At 55.7% G+C, this 20,810-nt stretch overlaps 1 protein-coding gene across 6 annotated transcripts in view; it reads right to left on the bottom strand.

The window, feature by feature from the left end:
- TNRC18 (trinucleotide repeat containing 18) overlaps positions 1-20,810 on the bottom strand; it is an 84,954-nt gene that overhangs the window by 23,403 nt on the left and 40,741 nt on the right. For 5 of the 6 annotated variants that reach the window (XM_088016747.1, XM_028088549.2, XM_088016744.1 and 2 more), the window contains 7 exons: positions 18,178-18,353; positions 17,517-17,653; positions 17,159-17,287; positions 15,334-15,505; positions 13,539-13,899; positions 9,981-10,256; positions 4,878-5,123 (listed from right to left, as the gene is read on the bottom strand). In XM_088016747.1, the coding sequence (XP_087872873.1) occupies positions 4,878-5,123; positions 9,981-10,256; positions 13,539-13,899; positions 15,334-15,505; positions 17,159-17,287; positions 17,517-17,653; positions 18,178-18,353 (1,497 nt within the window). The remainder of the gene's footprint in view (positions 1-4,877; positions 5,124-9,980; positions 10,257-13,538; positions 13,900-15,333; positions 15,506-17,158; positions 17,288-17,516; positions 17,654-18,177; positions 18,354-20,810) is intronic. The other variant, XM_088016746.1, reaches the window with a different exon arrangement.

The following is a 20,810-nucleotide window of genomic DNA, read 5'->3' as shown; positions in this document are numbered from 1 at the left end:
CCCTTCACAAAAATTAACTCAAAATGGATCACAGGCCCAAAGGTTAACACGCAAAATTAAAAAACCCCTAGGAGATAATGTAGGAGAAATCTAGATGACCTTGGGTCTGGCAGTGAATCTTTAGCTACAACACCAAACGCCCAATCCACAAAAGCTGGACTTCCCTAAAATTATACATTTCTGCTTTGTGAAAAGACTCCATAAAGAGAATGAAAAGACAAGCCATAGACTGGGAGAAAATATTGGCAAAAGACACACCTGATAAAGGACTGTTTTCCAAAACAGATAAAGAACTCTTAAAATCCAACATTAGGAAAACAACCCAATGTAAAAAGTGGGTCAAAAATCCTAACAGACATGTCACCAAAATTACACAGATGGCAAATAAGCACGTGAAAAGATGTTCCACATCATGTTATTAGGAAAATGCAAATTAAAACAAGATACCACCACACACCTATTAGAATGTCCAAAATCCAAAACACTAATCCTAAGTGCTGGCAGGGATGTGTAGCAACAAGATCTGTCATTCATTGCTGCTGGGAATACAAAATGGTGCAGCCACTTTGGAAGACATTATGGCAATTTCTCACAAAACGAAACGGACTCCTACCATATAGATCCAGCAATCACACTCCTTGGTACTTACCCAAAGGAGTTGAAAACTTACGTCCACACATAAAAAAAACTGCACACAGATGTTTATAGCAGCTTTAGTCAAAACTGCCAAAACTTGGATGCCACCAAGATGTCCTAGACGCCCTGAGTACATGAATGAATGAATGAATGAATGAATGAATGAATGAATGAATAAACTGTGGTCCATCCAGACAATGGAGTATTATTCAGAGCTAAAAAGAAACAAGCTATCAGGTCGTGGAAAGACACGGAGGAAACGTCTATGCATACTATTAACTGAAAGAAGCCAATCTGAAAAGACACCATGCTGTACGATTCCAACGACACGACGTTCTGGAGAAGGCAAAACTATGGGGACAGTCAGAATATCAGTGATCGCCAGGCATGCGAGGAGAGGAGAGAGATGAACAGGTGGGGCACAGAGGATTGTTAGGCAGTGAAACTGCTTTCCATGACAGTGTAATGGTGGCCACACACATTTGCCCAAACCCACAGATTCTACAACACCAGGAGTGAATCCTAACGTAAACTAGGGATCCTGGGTGACAGTGATGTGTCGATGTAGGCTCCTCAGTGGTAACAAATGCACCACCGTGGCAGAGACTGTCGATAATGGGGGAGGCTGTGCATGTGTGCAGGGCAGGGGGTCAAGAGGAATCTGTACCTTCCTCTCAATTGCGCTATGAACCTCAAATTGCTCTAAAAAATAAAGTCAATTTAGAAAAAAAAAGGAACAAAGTACTGATATATAACATGGATGAACCCTCAAACAATTGTAACAAGTGAAAAGAAGCTAGACACAAAAGGCCACGTGTTATATGATTTCATTTATATGAAATGTCCAAGTGTCCAAGATAGAGAAATGCATAGAAGACAGAGAGTAATGGCTGCCTAGGGTTAGGGGGGTTGGAAGAATATGGGGAGTGATGTGAATGGGTATGGAGCTTCTTTGGGGGGGAAGGGGAAAAAATGCCCCGAAATTGGACAGTGGTAATGGTTGCACACCTCTGTGAACACAAGAAAAGCCATCAAATTGTACACTTCAAAGGGTGAATTTTATGTTACGTGAATTATATTTCAACACAGCTATTATTTCTAAAAAAGGGTAGATTCAAGCCTGACCATGTCAATAATTACATTAAATATTAACAGATTAAACACTCCAGCAAAATGACCGAGATTACAAAACAGATTAAAAAGAAGGACCCAGGGCGCCTGGGTGGCTCAGTCGGTTAAGCATCTGCCTTCGGCTCGGGTCATGATCCCAGGGTCCTGGGATCGAGTCCCGCATCGGGCTCCCTACTCTGTGGGGAGCCTGCTTCTCCCGCTCCTCCCCACTTGTGCGCTCTCTCTCTCTGTCTCTCTCTCTCTCTCAAATAAACAAAATCTAAAAAAAAAAAAAAAAAAAATTAAAAAAACAAGGACGCAACTATAAGCTGTCTGTAAGAGACTCACTTTAAATATGAAGACAAAGGTGGGCGCCTGGGTGGCTCAGTCGGTTAAGCGACTGCCTTCAGCTCAGGTCATGATCCTGGAGTCCCGGGATCGAGTCCCGCATCGGGCTCCCTGCCCGGCGAGGAGCCTGCTTCTCCCTCTAACCCTCCCCCCTCTCATGTACTCTCTCTCTTTCTGTCTCTCTCATTCTCACTCTCCCAAAATAAATAAATCTTTAAAAGAAAAATTAAACACGAAGACAAAGGAAAGATGACAGTAAATGACCAGGAAAAGATATACTATGCAAATAGGAAGCATAAGAAAGGAGGAGTGACTGTCTACTACCAGATAAAAGGGACTTCGAAACAAAATATATTAAGAGATAGAAAAGAATACTTTGCAATGGGGCACCTGGGTGGCTCAGTTGGTTAAGCGACTGCCTTCGGCTCAGGTCATGATCCTGGAGTCCCTGGATCGAGTCCCGCATCGGGCTCCCTGCTCGGCAGGGAGTCTGCTTCTCCCTCTGACCCTCCCTCCCCCCTCTCATGTGCTCTCTCTCTCATTCTCTCTCTCTCAAATAAATAAATAAAATCTTTAAAAAAAAAAGAATACTTTGCAATGATAAAAGGACCAATTTAACAGGCAATCATAAACATATATATGCACCCAATAACAGAGCTTCAAACACATGAAGCGAACATCCACAGAATTAAATTATAAGGAGAAAGAAAATCCCGCAATCATAGCTGGACATTTTATACCCACCTGTAAGCAACTGAGAAAACTGGACAAAAACTAGCAAAGATGCACAAGATCTTAGCACTTCCAAACACACTGCCTTGCCTGACAGAACTGAATGATTTACAGAACACCATATATAATGACATCAGAAGATGCATTCTTTTAAGTGTACACTATGAAACACCATATACCCTCAAATTATTAAAGTTTTAAAAGACTGAAACTATACAGAGTATTTTCTCTGACCAAGATGGAATGATGTTAGAAATCAGTAGTAATAAAATAACCAGGTAACCCCCACCAGTATTTGGAAAACAAATAATACTTCTAAGTAATCACTGGATGAAAAGTAGAAATCACAAGATAAATTAAGAAATGTGTTGAACTGAGAGTAATAATGAAAACAGGACAACGGAAAATGTGTGAGGCGCAGCTAAAGCAAGGTTCAGAGGGAACTTTCAAGGTCTCCACAAGAAAAGAACATCCCAAGTTGATAACCTAAGGTTGCACGTTAAAAAACAGGAAATGGTTGGCAATTACACCCAAACAGAAGGAAGGAAATAATAAAGAGCAGAAATCAATGAAACTGATAACCTCTAGCCACACTGATCAAGAAATACAGCAGAAACAAATTATTTGTATTGGCAATGAAAAAGGAAACATCACTATAGACCCCCTCAGAGTTAAAAAGTATAAAAGGAGGAACTCTCTGCCAATATAGTTGACAACCTGGATAAAAGGAAGACTGCGAGTTCTAAGACGGCTGGTGCATTTAGGGATATGAGGATGGGGCCTGTGGACAGCATGCTGCTGTCTGGGTAGCCACAGCCTGATGCTTGGGGTCAGACAGGTGGAATGTGACCACGGGGCGACAGGGAACCAGTCAGAGGTTCTCAACAGAGAAGTGGTCTGATCAAGTTTGAGCTTTGAGGAAGAGCCCTCCAGCTGCTTAGGTATAAAGAACAGCTGAGATGGGGTAGCCAGGAGGGAGGCCAGCGCCACTGCCCAGGGGAGCCAGGCCCAAAGCCCCCAGGGAACAGCGGCAGGACATGGAGGGGTGAGAGAGAGGGAGCAGTAAGAGGAAGGAAGGAGGGTCGGGGCCTGGAGACTGTGAAGCTGCCCCATGACCTGAGCCGAAGGCAGTGCCCCAGACTGTGAAGCTGTCCCACGAGGCGGTACAGGCCACAGGAATGAGCTTTTGTCCTGTAGCCTGCAGGGCATGAAGCCAGGGGCAGCTGGGGGAGACCCGGGGGTAGAGCAGGGGGGCACCGCAGTGCCCATTCTCCCTGTCCCAGCCCCTGCCAGGGGGTCTCACATGGATCCCGGAGGCTCAGGAAAGGGCAGGAAGGCCAGGCCGAAGACGTGGCCCGGCTGAGGCCAGGTGAGCTCACGGCCCGAACACACGTGGGACCGTCTCAGTCCCCGGCACCCCAGGTGCAGCAGGGGCGGGTCCAGGAGGGGACACTTGGCCCGGTGAGAATGGGGGTGGGCCCGGGAGAAGGTCCCGTTTGTCTCAAGAAGGCAGGCATCTGACTAGAGACGCAGAGAGGAAGGAAGCGGGGCCAGGACACGGCCTAGCCTCCGGCCCGAGCCTCAGAGCCGGCTGTCTCCGTCTCTGCCTGTCAGGGAAGTGGGACAGTAAGCCTGGCTAACAGTGACACGGCACGCGACCCCCCCCCCCCCGCCCCCGCCAGTGACGACCTTCTCCAGGCCCCAACCGCGGGCCACGTGCCCATCTCACAAAGTGAACTGCCTCGAATGCGCAGACTTAAAGATCCTGCTCGTCTACTTCTCTGTGTGTGCTCAGCCGGTTCCCACTTCTCTCTCAGGGTTCGGCCTGGGTGTCGCCTACCTGGGGCAGCCTCCCTTGGGCTTCTACAGCCCCCCAGGGTGCAGATCAGACGCACAGCTTCTGGACCCCCCCTCCCGGGGCAGGCCAGGCCCACGTCCCCAGTACCACGCTGCTCGGGATGGGGTTGGCCCACGAGGCACGGCTCCAGCGGGCCCCAGCGCTGCTCCTACCCTTCTCCAAGTGCCCCCGCATCCCACCTGCCGGTACTTACCCATCAGGTTCTGCCGCTCTTCCTTCTTCCGGGCCTTCTGCTTGGCCTCCAGCTGCACCACTGATAGGGACGGCCCCACTGTGGGGCTGGGGAGGGCGCTGGCTGCAAAGCGGGCCAGCAGGCCCAGCCCGCTCTCCTCCAGGCCTGGCGACAGGGCCCGCTCCCGGGCCCCCAGCCTATAGCCGCCGGCGGCCTCGGGCTCCTCCTCCTCCGGCTCATCCTCCTCGTCCTCCTCGGAGCTCTCATCTGGTGCAGAAAACAGGGCGCGAGTCAGAGCCTGGGCCTAGGCAGGTGCCGCCCCCCCACCCCGCCCCTACTCGGCCCGAGCACCAGCGAGGGGTGCCACACAGCTCCGGCCTAGCTCCTCGCTCCTCGTCAGCCGGGGGTGGATCCAATACCAGCCCATAAATCCGCCCCCCCCCCCGCCCCGAGAACCCAGTGCCCCCATCAAAGCGAGCCCAAGACGTGGGCATCCTGGACGGCCCAGAGGCGGGCAGCGGCTTTGGGAATCGGAGGGTTTCTGTAAGGGGGACACCGACGTGCACCTGTGCTGTGGCGAGGGGGACAGACACACGGACAAGGACTGGAGACAGCTCTCGCCACCATCTCACGCGCACACGCACACACACGTCCCGACGCACGACACGGAGGCTGAGAAAGGAGGCAGGAGAGCAGGAAAGAGGAGGCCAGGGAGGGGCAGAGAGGGGGTGGGAGAGGGCGCCGGGGACTCAGGTGCCTCGGGGTCTGGGGCTAGTGACAGGAGAAGGTGGAGTTCGGTCTCTTCTTGAGCAAGCTCTGGGGTCCAAAGGCGACTTCCCAGCAATACCCCCAAGCCGGGGAGCCTGGAGCAAATCCCGGCCCTCTGTGAGCACTTTCTACGAGCACTTACTCATCTGTGGCATGGGGTGGCCCTCCCAGCCCACCCAACCCAGCTAAGGGGAGACTTAGGATCACACGTACGCTGGAAAAAGCCCTTTGCAAGCCTAACAAGGACCACACAGAAACAGGGCCAGCCCGTTCTACAAAACTGCTGTCCCCGGGGCCAAGGGAGCCACAAGCTGGCTATGCCTCCTGACGCGGGGAGCCAGGAAGGGAAAGGGCACGCAGGTCAGCCCACTCTGCACCAGAAGACTGAGGCTCGGCGTGGCCAAGCACTCAGGCAGAACTCAAACCCAGGGCTGCCTTGCTGTCTTGTCACCCAGAGTCTCCCAGAAAGAATCTGACGACGCTCCAGTCTCTCCAGTTGGTGAATAGAGACTTGGTGCGCTTCTTCCCAGGAACTGGCCTGCCACCCAGGGACCTACAGCCCTGAGCCCAGCAGGGGCCGTGGGAACAAAGGTGGGGCAGGCAGCAGGCTGGCAGGGAGTCCACGAAAGGCAGTGCTCCCTGCACGTGAACCAAGCTCTCCACCAAGAAGAGAGACCGCAGGGAGTTAACACCTTGCTTCTGACCTTTCCAGGGAGACAGCCTAACACCGCGAGGGCGGGCAGGCAAGAGAGCATCAGGGGCTAACTGCCCAGGGGACGCCCCGGGGACACCTGCCCAAAGGTGCCTGTCTGCTCGGACTGCTGGGAGCGTGAAGGTGACTCTGGGGGCCGCTGACCAAGGGCAGGGCCCGGCAAGGCTGGGGGCGGCTCTCTGCAGCAGGAAGCGGGAAGGGACGTAAGGAGGTGCCCCCCCACCCCAGCTCTATCTCGGGCAGGGAGTGCCTGGGCTCAGGGAACGGAGAGGGGCAGACACAGACGGCCAACTCCACGTTCTCCCTCCACACCCCAAGCCACCTGCTTGCTTGGGTGCAACTAGCAGCCCAAAGTGGTGGCCCCAGGTGCGCCAATGGGGGCAGGGGTTCTGCCTACCCATTTTTCCGAGGGAGCCTGGGTCTCTGTTGAGTGAGGGGGGTGGAAATGAGCTTAAGGAATCCCTGAAGAGAGCTGAGAAAAGAAGGAGGCAGAGACAGGTTTGTTAGGAGGAGGAGGAGGAGGAGGAGGAGGAGGAGGAGGAGGAGGAGGCGGCGGCGGGAGGTCCGGCTCCCAGAGCAATGGATGAAGCAGGATGGAGGCCAGTGGGGCAGGCAGGCAGAAGCAGGCAGTGCACGCTTGCGATCCATTCACATTGCGGACATCACATGGTTGTCTCCGCCCCAGTGGGCCACAGCGGCAAAGCAGGCTAAGTGTAGGCAGACTTTCGGCAGCGCCTGGGTCCCCCACATCAGGCCTCCCTGGGGTTGGTCAATTTGAGCAGGGTGGCGGGCGGGGGGCTGGCTGGGGTGGGGGCACAGAGTCAGACGTGTGGCCAGTTTTCCCTTCTAGAGAACGCCTTCCCTGGATGCTCAGGTGTGGAGACTCCAGAACTCTCTCGCATCCAGAAGGATTCCCCACCAGCAACGTCCAGTGGCGGAGGGCTGGCTCTGGGTTTCTGGATGCCCGGAATGTCTACCTCGGATACCAGTCGGCCAGCAGCAGCCCAATCCCAGCACCCTGACATGGAAAAGTGCTTGGAAGGAAAAAGCCAAAAGCAGGGTTTGCTTCCCACAGAGCAAAATTGGTCTCCGGAGACCCTCCCCCACCTCCAGCTGCTGCGACCCTCAAAAGCCCCCACTGGCTGCTTCCCACGGTGGCTGGTCTGCTCAGGCTGGGGTCTGCGGGGCTGGGGGAGCAGAGGGGGGGGTCTCAGGACCAAGGAAGCCTTTCTGGAGCTGTCCACACCTGAGGCAACAGAGTTTGCCAAGGGCAGAGGGAGAAAAAATTCCCAACCAAGAAGCCCAAGGTAATACAGAAAAACTTTTTCTTATTAAAAAAAAACCAAAACCAAAAACAAAACCAAAAAACCCTTGGCTCAGTATGTGGGATTGTCTGTTGTAACTTGGTTTGGTTTGGTTTGGTTTTCCAAAACCCGATCGATAAATGCCAAAGCAATCCGCTGCTGCCATAGCCGATGGGGGCAAACCCCGAGGAGGGGAGGTGCAGAGGGAACACAACGAAAGGGTTTTGCCTACCTACGGAGCAACGAGCCAGGCTCGGACCCAAGCTCAGTGACCCGCTGCGCCGTCTGCCCTACTCCCAGCCTTCGCTTTGCGTCCAGAGTGCAGCGTGAGAGCAAATGCAAGAGACCAAAACAGACATTCAAAGCATCATGGGTAGGGATCAAGGGTGAAGGTATGGTCAAGCTGCTGGGGGGAAAGAGCAGACACTAGAAAGCCAAGCAGTCAGGTGTTTTAGTACCAGATGTCAGGAAAACCCTATTACCCAAATATCCCTGTCAAGACCTGACCATGCGTGCGTGTGTGCGTGCAACGGGGGCGGGGGGGGTTCCCCCTCCCCTCCCCCTAGCTGGGCTCTCTCCACTGCTGCATCCAGCCTGGTCTGAGGGCCCCCCGGCTCCCTCTGCCCACTCCGGGCAAACGGCCGCATGCTAAGACATCTGAAGGGGCTGCCTGCCTCTCTACAGGGTCTGAGCTGGGGCAGGAGAGCTTAAACACGTGGAAGCTGGATCTCTGGCTTTAAAGGGGAGGAGCCAAGGGGGGGAGGGAGGAAGGGGTCAGGAAGGGAGGGAGGAGAATGGTGAACCTGCCAGACTGGTCCACAGAGGCCAGGGCTAGGGGCAAATGAGGCTGACTGGCGAGTTAGTGACCTCCCTGCTCCTTGGCCCAGATTCCATTCCCTCAGGCGTGGCACAGCTCAAGAGAATGTGGGTCCCGAAGGCACCTGGCTCCCTACTGTGCCATCTCCTGGTCATCCAAAATGGATCCGGGTGAGTCAGGATGAGAGGTGTGGGCAGGGAGAAGGCAGACCAGGAATGGGAGCAGGGCCGGGAAGTAGGGTAGCATCTGGTCCCAGGGCCCGAGCCGGTGCCCGTCCAGGTTGGCCTCTATATGCCTGAGCCTCACTCAGGGGGCATGGGATCTAGGCTCTGGGAATCCCTGAAGGGGGTCCACCCTGAAGCAAATCCTAAACCAGGGTGAGGAAACATTTCAGGATCCTCTGGCTCCCCCACTTGCCCCTAGGACACTTCTAACGCGTGGGGAAGTCAGAGCCTGGATGTTCGCAGGGATCACTGAACCCTACCCTCTCTGCACTGGTGAGGCACAGGAGGGCCCGGGGCGGGGTGGGGCTGCCAGCAGACCAGGCCTGTGGGCTCCGAGGCCAGTGCTCTCTCCGAAGCCTGGGCCCCACCGCTCAACGTGGCAATAAAGCCCACGCTTTCAAATCTCCCCACAAAACTCGGGGCAGCAAATGGTCTTGACCCTGCACTGCCTACACGCCCTTAAAAACAGAAATATGTGTTAGAAAACAAGTGTTTATATTTTTTAAACCGCTGTTACATAGAAACACAGCTTTAAGAAAATAAAAAACAAACAAGCAGCTAAAAAAAACAAAAAAAACAAAAGATGAAGCTGGAGGTGAACGCAGCTGACTTTGAGCCTGAAGAATGAACGCATGCCAACAGCTACCAGGGATATTTGAATAATAGAGAAGAGCAGCAGACGCATATTCCAGCTCTACCCCCGTGGGGCGGGGAGGAGGGGGGGGGGAGGAACAAATGAGGGGGGCGGCAACCTAACGGTCTAGTAAGGACACAGCAAGAGAGACAAGGCACACGGGTTTAGTTAAAAATGAACTCGGTACGTTTAATAAAGCTTGGTATTACCAAAATCGCGGTACAAACATCAAGTCACACGCCCACACGACAGAATTCCATTTACAAAATGTCCCTCGGGAGGCCTCCTCTGGCTGCGCCCGAGAGAACCCGACCCAGGCCTGCAGTCTAGGGGGGCAGAGGAGGCGGGGAGGGGGGCAGAGGGGGAGCGCGGAGGAGAGTGAAGACTAAAAACAGTCCGTAATAAAAGCTCAAAAAGAGCCAGGCCGTGGCGTTATCACAATGATACAGGTACAAATAAGAACAAAAATAGAAGGACTCAGGCGGATACAGCAGGCTACGCTGCCAAGAACCAAGACGGCCGCCCTTCCCGAGGTGTCCCAGATGGGCCACCTCTGCCCGCCATCTCCTGCGTGCTCGCTCGCTCGCGCTCGCTCTCTCGCGCTCTCTCTCACTCACTCTCTCGCTAGAAAACACGGAAGGTATTTTGTGTTTGGAGCTAGTAACCTTGGTCAAACGAGTCCTCCGAAGAATCGCTGAAGGAGGAACGGGCCTCGACCTCTTGAAGCAGCAAACAAAAGGGCTGCTTCCTGCCCGCGGCCGGCTTGGGTTTCAGAGTCCGGGCGGCCGTCAGGCCCCTCTTGCTCAGCTTGGGGCCTCCAGCCGGCTTGCCGTTCTTTGCCACCATGCCACACAGGATGGAAGACGTCAGTTTGGAGCCGGACGGGCCTTGGGCAGACCACTCGTCCTTCAGGAATTCTTCATCTTCCTCTGAGTCCGTATCTGCAGTCAAAGTAGTTTTTAATAAAGTAAGTCATAGGGTGCTGGGGGGGGGGGGGGTCGGTGTCTCCCGATACTCTCAGTGGCTCTGAGAACGCCCGGGCGCGTGCCAGGGCACAGAGGTCCGAATGCCTACGGGCCATGAACAAGCCATGTCCCACCGCCTGGACCTCGCCCGGGAGGCCCCCTGGCCGCAGGCCTCACAGAGCTCGTCCTTTCCAGGCTGGCGGCTGCCCGCCACACAGCCACCTCTGTGAACAGCCTTCCTGGGCCCCGGGGGAGGCGGGCGCCCCACTCTCAGAAAGGCCTCACCCAGGGCTACAGAGGTCACTGCACCCAGCCCACGGGCTCCTTTTGGGGAGGGACAAGATCCAAGAAAGGAAGGGCTCGGGTAAAGCTCTTCTGCCCCAGAAGACCAGTGTCCAGGGGCATGCTGGGCGGCGCAGGCCGACTCATGAGGGCAATCAAGCACGTGCATCCCAGCTCCCCGCCCAGCAGCATCACAAGGGCCATCGTGAAAGCAGCTACACCAAGGAGATTGGCAAGCGATGTTCCAACTCAAGGCTTCCTATCAAAGGGCCGTGTTACCAGCACACTGCTGCTGGCTTCCCCCAGGTCTTCCCGCCTTACTGCACAGGGCGGGAAGGCCAGGGTTCTCATGCTTTCCTGGGCGAGGATCAAAGGGGAGGGGAGGGGGGGCCATCAAGCGGGCACAGCTCTGGCCCCTTTCAACTCCACCCCAAACATCCTCACACCATTTTGATCCGTTTTATCAGTGAAGCTGTCAAGCAAGATTTCATTGGGAAAAACGGCTCCACAGCCAAAGGAACAGTAACGAACAGAGCTACAGCTCTGGCAGCACAGCACCTGCCATCTCCACGTCCACGAGAAACGTGTGCGTGTGTGCGTGTGTTGGGTGCAGGAGGTGAGGCGGAGGCAGTGTCCTCTAGCCGCCTCCTCCTGTACCTATGCTTTCCGCTCCAAGACCCCAACTGCAAGATGGCCTCAAAACTCTAGATAGGGGTGACATGGACAAGCCCCATCAGGCCCCTGTCCGTCCTTTCCAAGGCCACATCCCAGGCTGGAGACGCCCGTGGGTGACGACAACCAAGTTGGCTTCCCACCAGACATGCCCCCAACCCCTACAACCCAAAGTGAAAAAGAAAGCTGCTTTCTCTCTTCCCATGTCCTGCCAGCCATCTCCGTGCTAGAAAACACTCTTTACCTCTTTGTGACTTCGTCCTCCCGTTTACCTACAGAAAAGCCAACATAAAAAATACAAACGAGCGCCTGGGTGGCTCAGTTGGTTAAGCGGCCGACTCTCGATCTCCGCTTAGGTCTTGATCTCAGGGTCTCGAGATCAAGCCCCACGTTGCGCTCTGCTCCCCCCCCAAAAAAAACACAAGAGCTCTCTCCACAGCCAGCTGCATATCATAGCCAGCATCTAGTGGGACACAGACCTTCTGACCTCTCTGCTGCAACTTTAACTCCCTTCCCTCACTGGGACAGTGGGATTTTCAACACAGCTGTAACAGAGAAGCAATCTGAACACGGCTCCGTGCGTGCAAACATCCGCACACGGTGGACTCACAGGCTCAGAGCACTCCGAAGACCTCAGGGACGGAGCTTCTCTGGCCTCTAGATGTACCCCAACCACCTGTAAGTGGGAGGGGTACGGTATTCTTCTGGCAGAGTCAAAGCAGCTGCAATCCCCCCCACTCCCTCCATCGTTCTAAAACCGGCAGAGGTGGGGAAGATCAGACGAAAGCCCTTCCTCCCTCCTCCTCCAGAGTTAGGAGTTTCTGAGATGAGCTCACGGTGGCCATGGGCCTGGGCACTGCTGTTCAGATCACACCCATCCAAAATTGAGGGCCACAAAAGCTATGGCAATCAAGCACGGCCTCGACACCTAAGGTACAAAGGAGCTGTTTACCACACGTTCATCTCTGCGTCAGCCCTAGAGACCCATTAGTCCTGAGCAACCAAACATACAAATGTTTAAAAAAGAAAAAAAAAAAAAAAAAAACCCACACCACCAGCAGCTTAATCTCGTGCCACCACCAGCTTTTACCAACATGAGCTCACTTAGAGCTCCCAACAGCCCTGTGAGGCAGGCGATGACAATTTAACTCCAAGTCCATAAAAACTTTATTTCCTTCCCTCAAAAAACCAAAATTTAACATAGCGTTACAGGTGTCTACTTTCTTGACATTCAACCAGTCCTCCAATGAACCACGCAGAGCCCAACAAAAGCCCAGACACACAACACCCTAGTCAGGGCCCGGGGACTCCCACCACAGACCCTGCTGACAACTGCCAGGAGCCACGAAGCCCCTCCTGGCCTTCACAGAGCCGCCACAGGCCTAGTGCGCGTGGGTCCTGGGCATCAGGGGCTCCACCCACACACACCTAGGAGCACCTATTACACGCCACCAGAAGCCCTGGAGAGCCAGCCGACCGCCCCCACGCACATCTAGGAGCACCTATTATGCACCACCAAACGCCTGTGGAGGACCAGTCATCTGCACACACACGCCTAGGAGCACCAACTACGTGCCACGGGCAACCCGGGCCCACCAGAGGCCACCAAGAGCCAGCCATGGGCGCGCGCACACACCCAGGAGCACCTACTGCGCGCCACCTGAGGCCACGGAGAGCCAGCAGGGTGGACCCCAGGCCCAAGGCTGGGGGGCCCAGGCTCAGGAAAGCCGCGCTCCCGAGTGCCCGGGGAAAGAGCTCCCATGCAGCAGGCCCCAGCCAGTGAGAGGCCCTCAGTCCAGCAGCGGTTGCGCTTCCCCGCTCGACGCTCCGGACCCGGGCGGTCCAGCCGCGGGGCAGCCACCTGGAGGGCTGTCAGAAACATAAAGGCAGACGCAGCCCGCACAGCCATCAATGCACTGCCCAGCACGGCGCGCGCTCTACGGACAGATGCCGTTCCTCCGAAACCCCGGCCGGAGGACGGAGAGCTGCGGGTGGGCGGGGGAGGCCGGCTCCCCTCTACGGTCGTCGCAAACGGCGGCTCTCCGCTGAGCGGCCCCCGACTCTGCGGCGCACAGGCCTCCGCCCCAACGGCGTTCCGGCCACCGAGCGGAAGACCGCTGCAAGAGGGCAGGCGGACTTCCGCTCCCACCCGCCAATCACAGGCACTTCCGCCTTCCTCACCCCCGCTTCCGGCGTGGAGCCCGCGCAGAAGCGGAAGGGACCGTCGAGCGCCCACGAGAGGGCCGGAAAGAGACTGAGGAGAGAAAAGAAGCGCCCCGAGGCGGCGCGGCGTCCGCTACTTACTGTAGGAGTAGCTGCTCACTTCCGAGGCGAACGGGGAGTGGGCCGACTTGGGCTGGCCTCTGGCCTTGAAGCCCACCTCCGTCTTCCTGGCTTTGGCGGCCCTTTTGTGTTTACCTTCTCTGGAGGCTTTGAGGGACAGGCTGAGGCCTTTGGCCAGCGCCTTCCGGTCCTTGCCCAGCAGGCTGTCGTAGGGCGTCAAGTACCGGACGCAGCCCCCGCTCGCTTTTGACTTCCCCCCAGAACTGTCCGAGAACTTGAAGGGCGACTTGAGCTTGTCCTGCTTCGTGAGGGACAGGGCCTTGTCCAGCTTGCTGGCCAGCTGCTCCTGGTCACTGGCCATCTTCTTCTTCTTAGTCTTCAGCTGCAGAGGGAAGTCACGGGTTAAGACTTCTGGTGAAACGGGACAGGGGGTTTCAGCGGACTGGCCCTGACGGAGCTGGGCTCCAGTCCCTTCTCCCTGCCCGCGGCTTCTGGCAAGCTGCGCAACCCCTCTGAGCCTCAGTTCTTGCCGCTCCATAAAGCGGGGATAATTACGGGCAGGCCTCTCGGGGTGGTCGTGAAGGTGAACCGAGATTAGGCCCACGAAGTTCTTGTCACAGAGCTGTTACTGTGGGTTCAGCGATCACTACGGCTGGCATTGCCACTGGCTGTCCCCAGTGCTCTCCGGTGCCTCCTAGGGAAGCCCTTGGAGCAAGTGGCCCTGCTGATGCGCGCCGGGGGCGGGGGGGGGGGGCGGGGGGGGGCATGGAACCAAGACAGAAACCCCACATCCTAGGATGGTTGATCCACTTAACTCGACCACCTAAAGCAGCCCACGAAGACTGCAGCACAATTTAAATCGGCCCATCCAACTAAATGGGCCGGAGCTGCCAAGAGAATGCCTCGGGTGTGCCTCGGATGCCCGAAGCAGAAAAGAGCAATTCGAGATCTCGCAGATTAAATTCCTGGTTGCACGTCTGTTATAGTCATTTGCTGTCAAAGGGAAATGTGCAGTTTCAAAGCCATTAATGACCCTCACTTGAACGTTTTAGCTCTATTTTCTTTAATCAGGTAACATATCATACGGGGGAGAAAGTTGGGATAGGGTCATTTGAACAGCAAGAAGCATCCTTCCCAATCTGCCCAGTAAAGGATCCTGATATACAGACTGGCTTTGTTCCCTCCTCCTGGATCCAGTCGCCCTTATGTGAGTATTTCCCTCTGGTGGCCAAATCAACGGCAACAGTCCCCCCTTGCGTGGAGCTTTATGAGGAGGGATGACAAGGTACGTTAGTATTTAGAGACAAAGGCCTTAAGTGGACGATTTCAATGCTCTGCAGAAATAAGAAAAATCAAGGAGTTGGCTCTCACCCCATTACCCCTGGAGAGTTCAGAAGGAAATTACAATGGCATCAAGCCCTTGTTTCTTAGAACTACAGAATGGTGAAGCTGCTCATTAGACAATTATACTGTTAAACAACAGTAATTGCATTAGTTGGTTAAGAACTTGCAGTCTCTCTTCGTGGCTTCAGCGAAGGGTCAGGGAGCACACACAGGGTTGTGGCTTTCAGTCTCTGCTCTACCTGAGGCTGTGCTACTTTGGTAAGTCTCTGACCTCCTCCTCTTGGGCCCTGACTTCCCCCTCGGTGCAGTAAGGATGACTGGAGGACAGTCCCTGTGGCACTAAGGCAATCATTTCGACAGTTTCTGTGCAGGACTAAGATCAACACACATGCAGAGGGAGCGTGAACGCTGCAATACCCTCCAGACCTTCCACCCTAAGACGGCAGCACACCTGGAAAACAGGCTTACTGACCTGACTCATGAAGTCTGATGAGGCTTCGTGCTCGTCCCAAGGCTGGTTCCTGCCCCTTGCTTTCCCCGTTCCAACGAGGGCATCGTGCTCCTCCTCCGGTCCCTTGTGTCTCTTCCTCATCCCTGCTCCAAGCTCGTACTCCTCCGACGTCAGCAGGGGCTTGCTGCTCAGCCTGAAACCCAGATGCACTGCTGGTCAGCACACCCTGGCCAGGAAAGACTCAAGGGTTGGGCGTCCGCCCTCACGGCCCTGAAGGGTGGGCTCTGGATGTCGAAGCACAGACAGTGATGGCAGAGTGACGGATCTGGGGAGACGGATCCTGTGAAGCTACGGTGCTGGGATTCTATTTGTGAATGGGGCAGAATGAGAGTTTAACAGGAAAGAAGAAACGCTTCTCCAAGGCAGTATCCTCTGCTGGCCTCTTTCTCGCTCATGCTTCTTCACACATACACTCACACACGCACCTTATCAAAACGTGCCAAGAACAAGGATCAGAAATGTCAAGGTACTCTCCCAGGATGGCAGGGGGGATTAAGAGTCACTGGCTGGTCTCCTGTACCCCTGGGATTAAGACAGTCAGGATATGGTCCCAGGTTGAAGGCTTCTCTTGCCTACTTTAAGCTAAAACCCTCACAAGTAATAAGGGCAACTAATTTTTACTTGGTGCCAACTATATGCTTTGTTTCCTGTCAAGTGCTTTGTCTTTCAGCCACAAAACAATGTTCTACGTGCTGGTTTTTACACAGGGGGGTAACTGAGGCTCCAAAAAGCTAGCACCCAGCCGGAGGTCACAGTCAACACTGGATGGAGCTGGGACGCAAAAGCGGGAACGTGCGCCCACCTCCAGGGGCTGCCTGCTAGAGGCCTTGACCTCTGCTATCTTCAGGAACTGCTTCCCTACCCTCCTTTGGCTGGTTGTAGGGGACTTCTTCCAGTCTCCATCCTCTCCTCCAACAGGAACATCCAAGGAGAATAAATGCAAGTTGTAGGGGCCCTCGGGGTGGCCTTCTGACAAGACCTGTGGCCAACCCACTGCCTCTCCTATGCCTTCCGAAGCCACCCTGCAGCCCCCTCTGCTTCCTCAAGCCAAGCACCAGGCCGCCAGAGTCTGCCCTGCCCCGATGTCCCAGGCCGAGGCACACTCCAACCCCGGTCCTCTGATGGGCCTCATTCGGCTCGTGCTACTCCCGGACACCCAGGAAGACCGAAGCCTCATTCCTATCCGTGCCTAGCCTGGAGGAAGAGCTCTCATTCCAGCCACCATTCAAGAAAACCTCCAGAGGTGCCATACGTAGCTTCTGCTGCCACTCAAGGAGCGCACAGAGGGGCAGCCCCGGGTCACAGGCTCAGGTGCGCCAAGCCGACGGGTCAGGCCGGGAGGACAGGAATGACACTGTCACTCCCACAGGGAACCAAGTGACAGCACAAATCAGAGCCCGTCCCAGCGGGGCTGGAAGCTCAGCAGATCCCTTTGCAGGGAGGAGGTACGTGGAGAAGAGCGGGAATTAGTCCCTAACCATGGAGGAAGCAGGTGTGGCAGGAAGATGGGTGAAGTGCTTAGCTGATGGCACGGACACCTCTCACTGGGGTCATCTGCCCACTCAGTGCCGGGTAGGTGAGCCTGCCTGTCCATTCGCCACTCGCCTGGCTCACCCTCCTGGCCCGGGCAGTGCGCACTGTGCTCCCTGAGACCTACCAAACCAGGTGGGTCAGAGCCCGAGGGACTCGAGGTCCCCGGTGCCCAGACACAGGCCCTGCCGCGGGCCCGTGCTCCTCCCCTCCGAGCTCTGTGCCAGTTCCCGACCCACCGAGGGGCCAGCCTTACTTTCCGCTACTGTTGCGGCTCTTCCCTCTCTTGCGGGGGGGCGACAGGGCGCTCAGGGCGTGGGTCCGTTTCCTCGGCCTGCCAGGGCCTCTGCGTGCCAAGCTTCTATGGGGTTCCTCGCGCCTGTCCCTTAAAAAGAATCACACGCTTGGCTGTGAACCTGGGGGGTGGGGGGGGGGGCGCGGAGAAGGACACACGATACACACACATCACTCGGGTCCACACACACCTCTAATGGCCTAGCACAGTCAACCTACTGAGCGCCAGCGCCTACAAGAGCCCAGGCAGGGCACCACCTGCTGCGGCCTCGTCGCCCGGCCGGCCGGGGCCGTGGGAAATGGCTGGGGTGCACACTCACTCGGAGTCGCGGCGTCTCTGCAGCTTCACCAGCTCTCGCTGCTTCTCCTTGTACCGCCGCTGGACCTCGGCCAGCCGCATCCGGAAGTCCAGCTCCATGGCATCCATGCTTTCCAAGGAGGACTTCATGGCGTACATCTGCAAGGAGAGCAGGGTGAGGATGCCGACGCCCACCAGCTCCCACCACAGACACGAGCGGCGAGGCTTGATGGCGACGGGGCCCCAGCTCGAACACCATCTCTGCCACTTACCAGCCAAGGCCGTGGGCAGGACGCAGGACAAGGACCAAAACCCAACTCTGCAGGGCTGAGTCAAGGGCAAAGTGGCTCGGGACAGCTGCTTAAGCAGTGTGGGCCATCGTGTTATGCATCACTTACAGATGGAGGCTCAAAGAGGTGAGGCGCTTGCCCAGGGCCCACAGGCAGCAAGGGGCACGGCCAGGCCCGCTCTTCCCGACCCATCAGGCTGTCGCCCATTATTACATGGATAAACTGAGACCCAGAAAGGGGAAACAGCTTGCCCAGGATTGCACAGCAAGTAGATCAGGCCCTTCCAGCTCCAAAGCCGGCCATGTCCCCAGCAAGATGGCATCTCGGGGGGACCCACCTCCATTCCCACCCCACAGGCCACAGGCAGGCAAACACAGGCCCAGGACACCTCACCCGCTCCTCCTTCTTCTGCATCCAGCTATACTTCTTGTTGGGGTTCAGCTCCCGCGGAAGCCGCAGGTTCTTGAGCGGGTCCACGAAGGGGCTGTCCAACACCTCCTTCAGCATGTGGCTGCTGGCTGCCAGCAGGCTCTCCAGCGAGGGCCGCACCGCCAGGCCCCGCTCCGCACCTGCACACAGGAGACAGCTGAGCCCATGCCTCTGCGCCTGCCCCGCCGTGCTGCCTGGGGCCAGGCCTCATGGACACAGCAGCCAACCCCGCTCAGACCCCAAACAGGGAGGAGAATGAGGCCCAGGACCAGCTCGGGGCTTGCCCAAGGCCACATGGGCCCCATGACTGGACCGCAGCCTTTCCGAGAAGCAAGAAACGGTGCTGAGTGAGAGGAAGTGAGAGCCGGGGCACACAGCATGGCCCTGTTCCAAACGTCCACTGCTGCACAAAGTCGCCGAGAGTGGCCAGGCGCCGGCGGAGGTACTTTCTAGAGTGGGCCTCTTTCTGCTTTTCTGCCCTTTAAATTTGCCATGAAGAATATGCATGGTTTTCATTTTCAGAAAAAAAGGAGCCCGGATTAAGTTTCATAAACTGTAGAAGTAATACAAGAACCCAAAAAATACAAACCAGGCAGAAAAGTGTGAAGAGATGAAAACCTTCCCCTCCCCAGCAGAGCTGCCCCGGCCCCCGGAGGGGCCACGGCTGACATTCTGCAAACATTCGCCCGTGACGTCTGTGGGTGTCCTTTAGAAATAGGGAAACGGCACCAATCCACACACACGGAATCACACTTCACCTCTTTTCACAGTCCCGCATAACGAAGCTCTACCATATGTTATTAGCTTGGACCTTATAAAAACTGCCATTTCTGCAGTTCAAAAACACCAGAATATTAGCAATTTTATGTGGCTAACCCCAGTAACAGCTGCCTAGAATTCTCTTGCAGTGCTGAGTTTTAATTTATCGAAATAATCCTCTACGAACGACATTTTGGTCATTTCTACACTTTTTTTTTTTTTGGTTAGTGGGTGGACAGGCACACAGGACACACGTGTTTTAGGAGAATTCCTACGTGTGTGATTAACGTGATCAAGGTATGTACATTTCTCTCTCTGATAAATATTCCAGCCACCCTTCCGAAAGGGCGCACCAACTGAGAATCTCAGCAGTGGCTCATGGGGGAGAGCCCACCTCCTCTCCAGTCTCTCCCAAAGTAAAAGGAGTTTTGATTTTTTTTTTCTTTAATTGGTGTTTTTCCTGGTGATCTAACATGCGATCGGTTTTTGTGAATGTACCTGACGTACTGGTTTTTCACATGCACCTGAGGAGAAAAGTATGTTCTTTACCACAGACCGTGCAGTTCCACAACATCAACGTCAGTGATTATCTTGCACAGATCAGGGCTTCCCGACCTTGGCGCCTTCCACAGTGCGGTCAGCTCATCCTCTGCCACAGGGGCAGCTGTCCTGGGCATGCGCTGGAGGAGGGGTGTAGTGGCATCTCCTACCTTTACCCACTAGATGTCAGCAGTACTCCCCCAAGCAGTGACAAACCAGCCGTGTCACTGCCGACTGAGAGCCACGGGTTTTGCTCTTGCATATCCTTACAGAAACTGAGGCTGCAAAGCGGGGAACCCCATCAGCTCCCAAGGGGCTGGTATGAGACTGAATGAAGCACGTGGCCCACCCCAAGGTGAGGCGGTGTTTGTGACGGGAGCCCTGGCTAACTAATACACCAGCCTGTGGCCGTACCAACACGGAGGTGACCCGTGGGGAAGCTCTCAGCGCGACCTGGGGCCTTTTGCAGAGGACTGATGCTCAGCATCCCATCAGCAGCTGCTGGGAAGAGAAGAGGGCCACCAGGACCTCCCTCACCCAGGCAGCGCACACACCCCTACTAGACACCAGCACTTCCCAAGTGCACTTGCTAGCCCAGGGTCACAGATCCAGCCCTGGGCCACACCTCCACTGCAGAAACCAGCTGCCGGTCACAAAACCTACCCCCCACCCCACCCCACCCCACTCCGCTGCTTCCTGGAAAGTCTGCTCTTCAGCGGCTCAGGCCAGGAACCCCGGAGTCACTCTTACACCCACAGAAAAGTCTGGCAAAGCCCACTGGCTGCACCGTAACTTCCACTCAGAATCCTCTCGCTCCTCACCTCCGCCTGCCCCCCCACTGCCCCGCCAGGGCCTGCAGCATCCTCCTGGGTCTCCCTGCATCCACCCTTGCCCCTGCGCCAGTTGTCCACACAGCCCCCAAAATGACCCTATTTAAGTCTGATCCTATCACTGCAACTCCAAATCCTCTTCCAGGAGTGCCCAGGGACCCGCCCCTCCCCATCCCGCCAACCTCCTCGCGGCCACCGCTCTCCTCTTTCCACTCTGCTCTACCCCCAGCCTCCTTTCTCTTGTTCCAACGTGCCACACACACTGCCACACGCACTGTTCACCTCAAGGCCTTTGCACCTGCTGTTCCGTCAGCCTGGAATGCTTTCCCCAGAAGAGTTCCTCCCTGGCCCTCCTCGGGTCACTTTATCAAGAAGGCCTTCCCTGGCCACCTCATCTCCACCCTGACCCCTTCCCACTGTCCCTACCTACTACTGTCTGTCACCACCTGACAGTGCCAAGGGCTGCAC

Source organism: Eumetopias jubatus, unplaced genomic scaffold, assembly GCF_037043125.1.
Source record: "Eumetopias jubatus isolate StellerSeaLion01/CBP00866 unplaced genomic scaffold, mEumJub1_p1.0 scaffold_12, whole genome shotgun sequence".
Classification (NCBI taxonomy): Eukaryota; Metazoa; Chordata; class Mammalia; order Carnivora; family Otariidae; genus Eumetopias; species Eumetopias jubatus.
The sequence above is the reverse complement of the archived record's forward strand: the minus strand, read 5'-3'. Positions and strand labels throughout refer to the sequence as shown.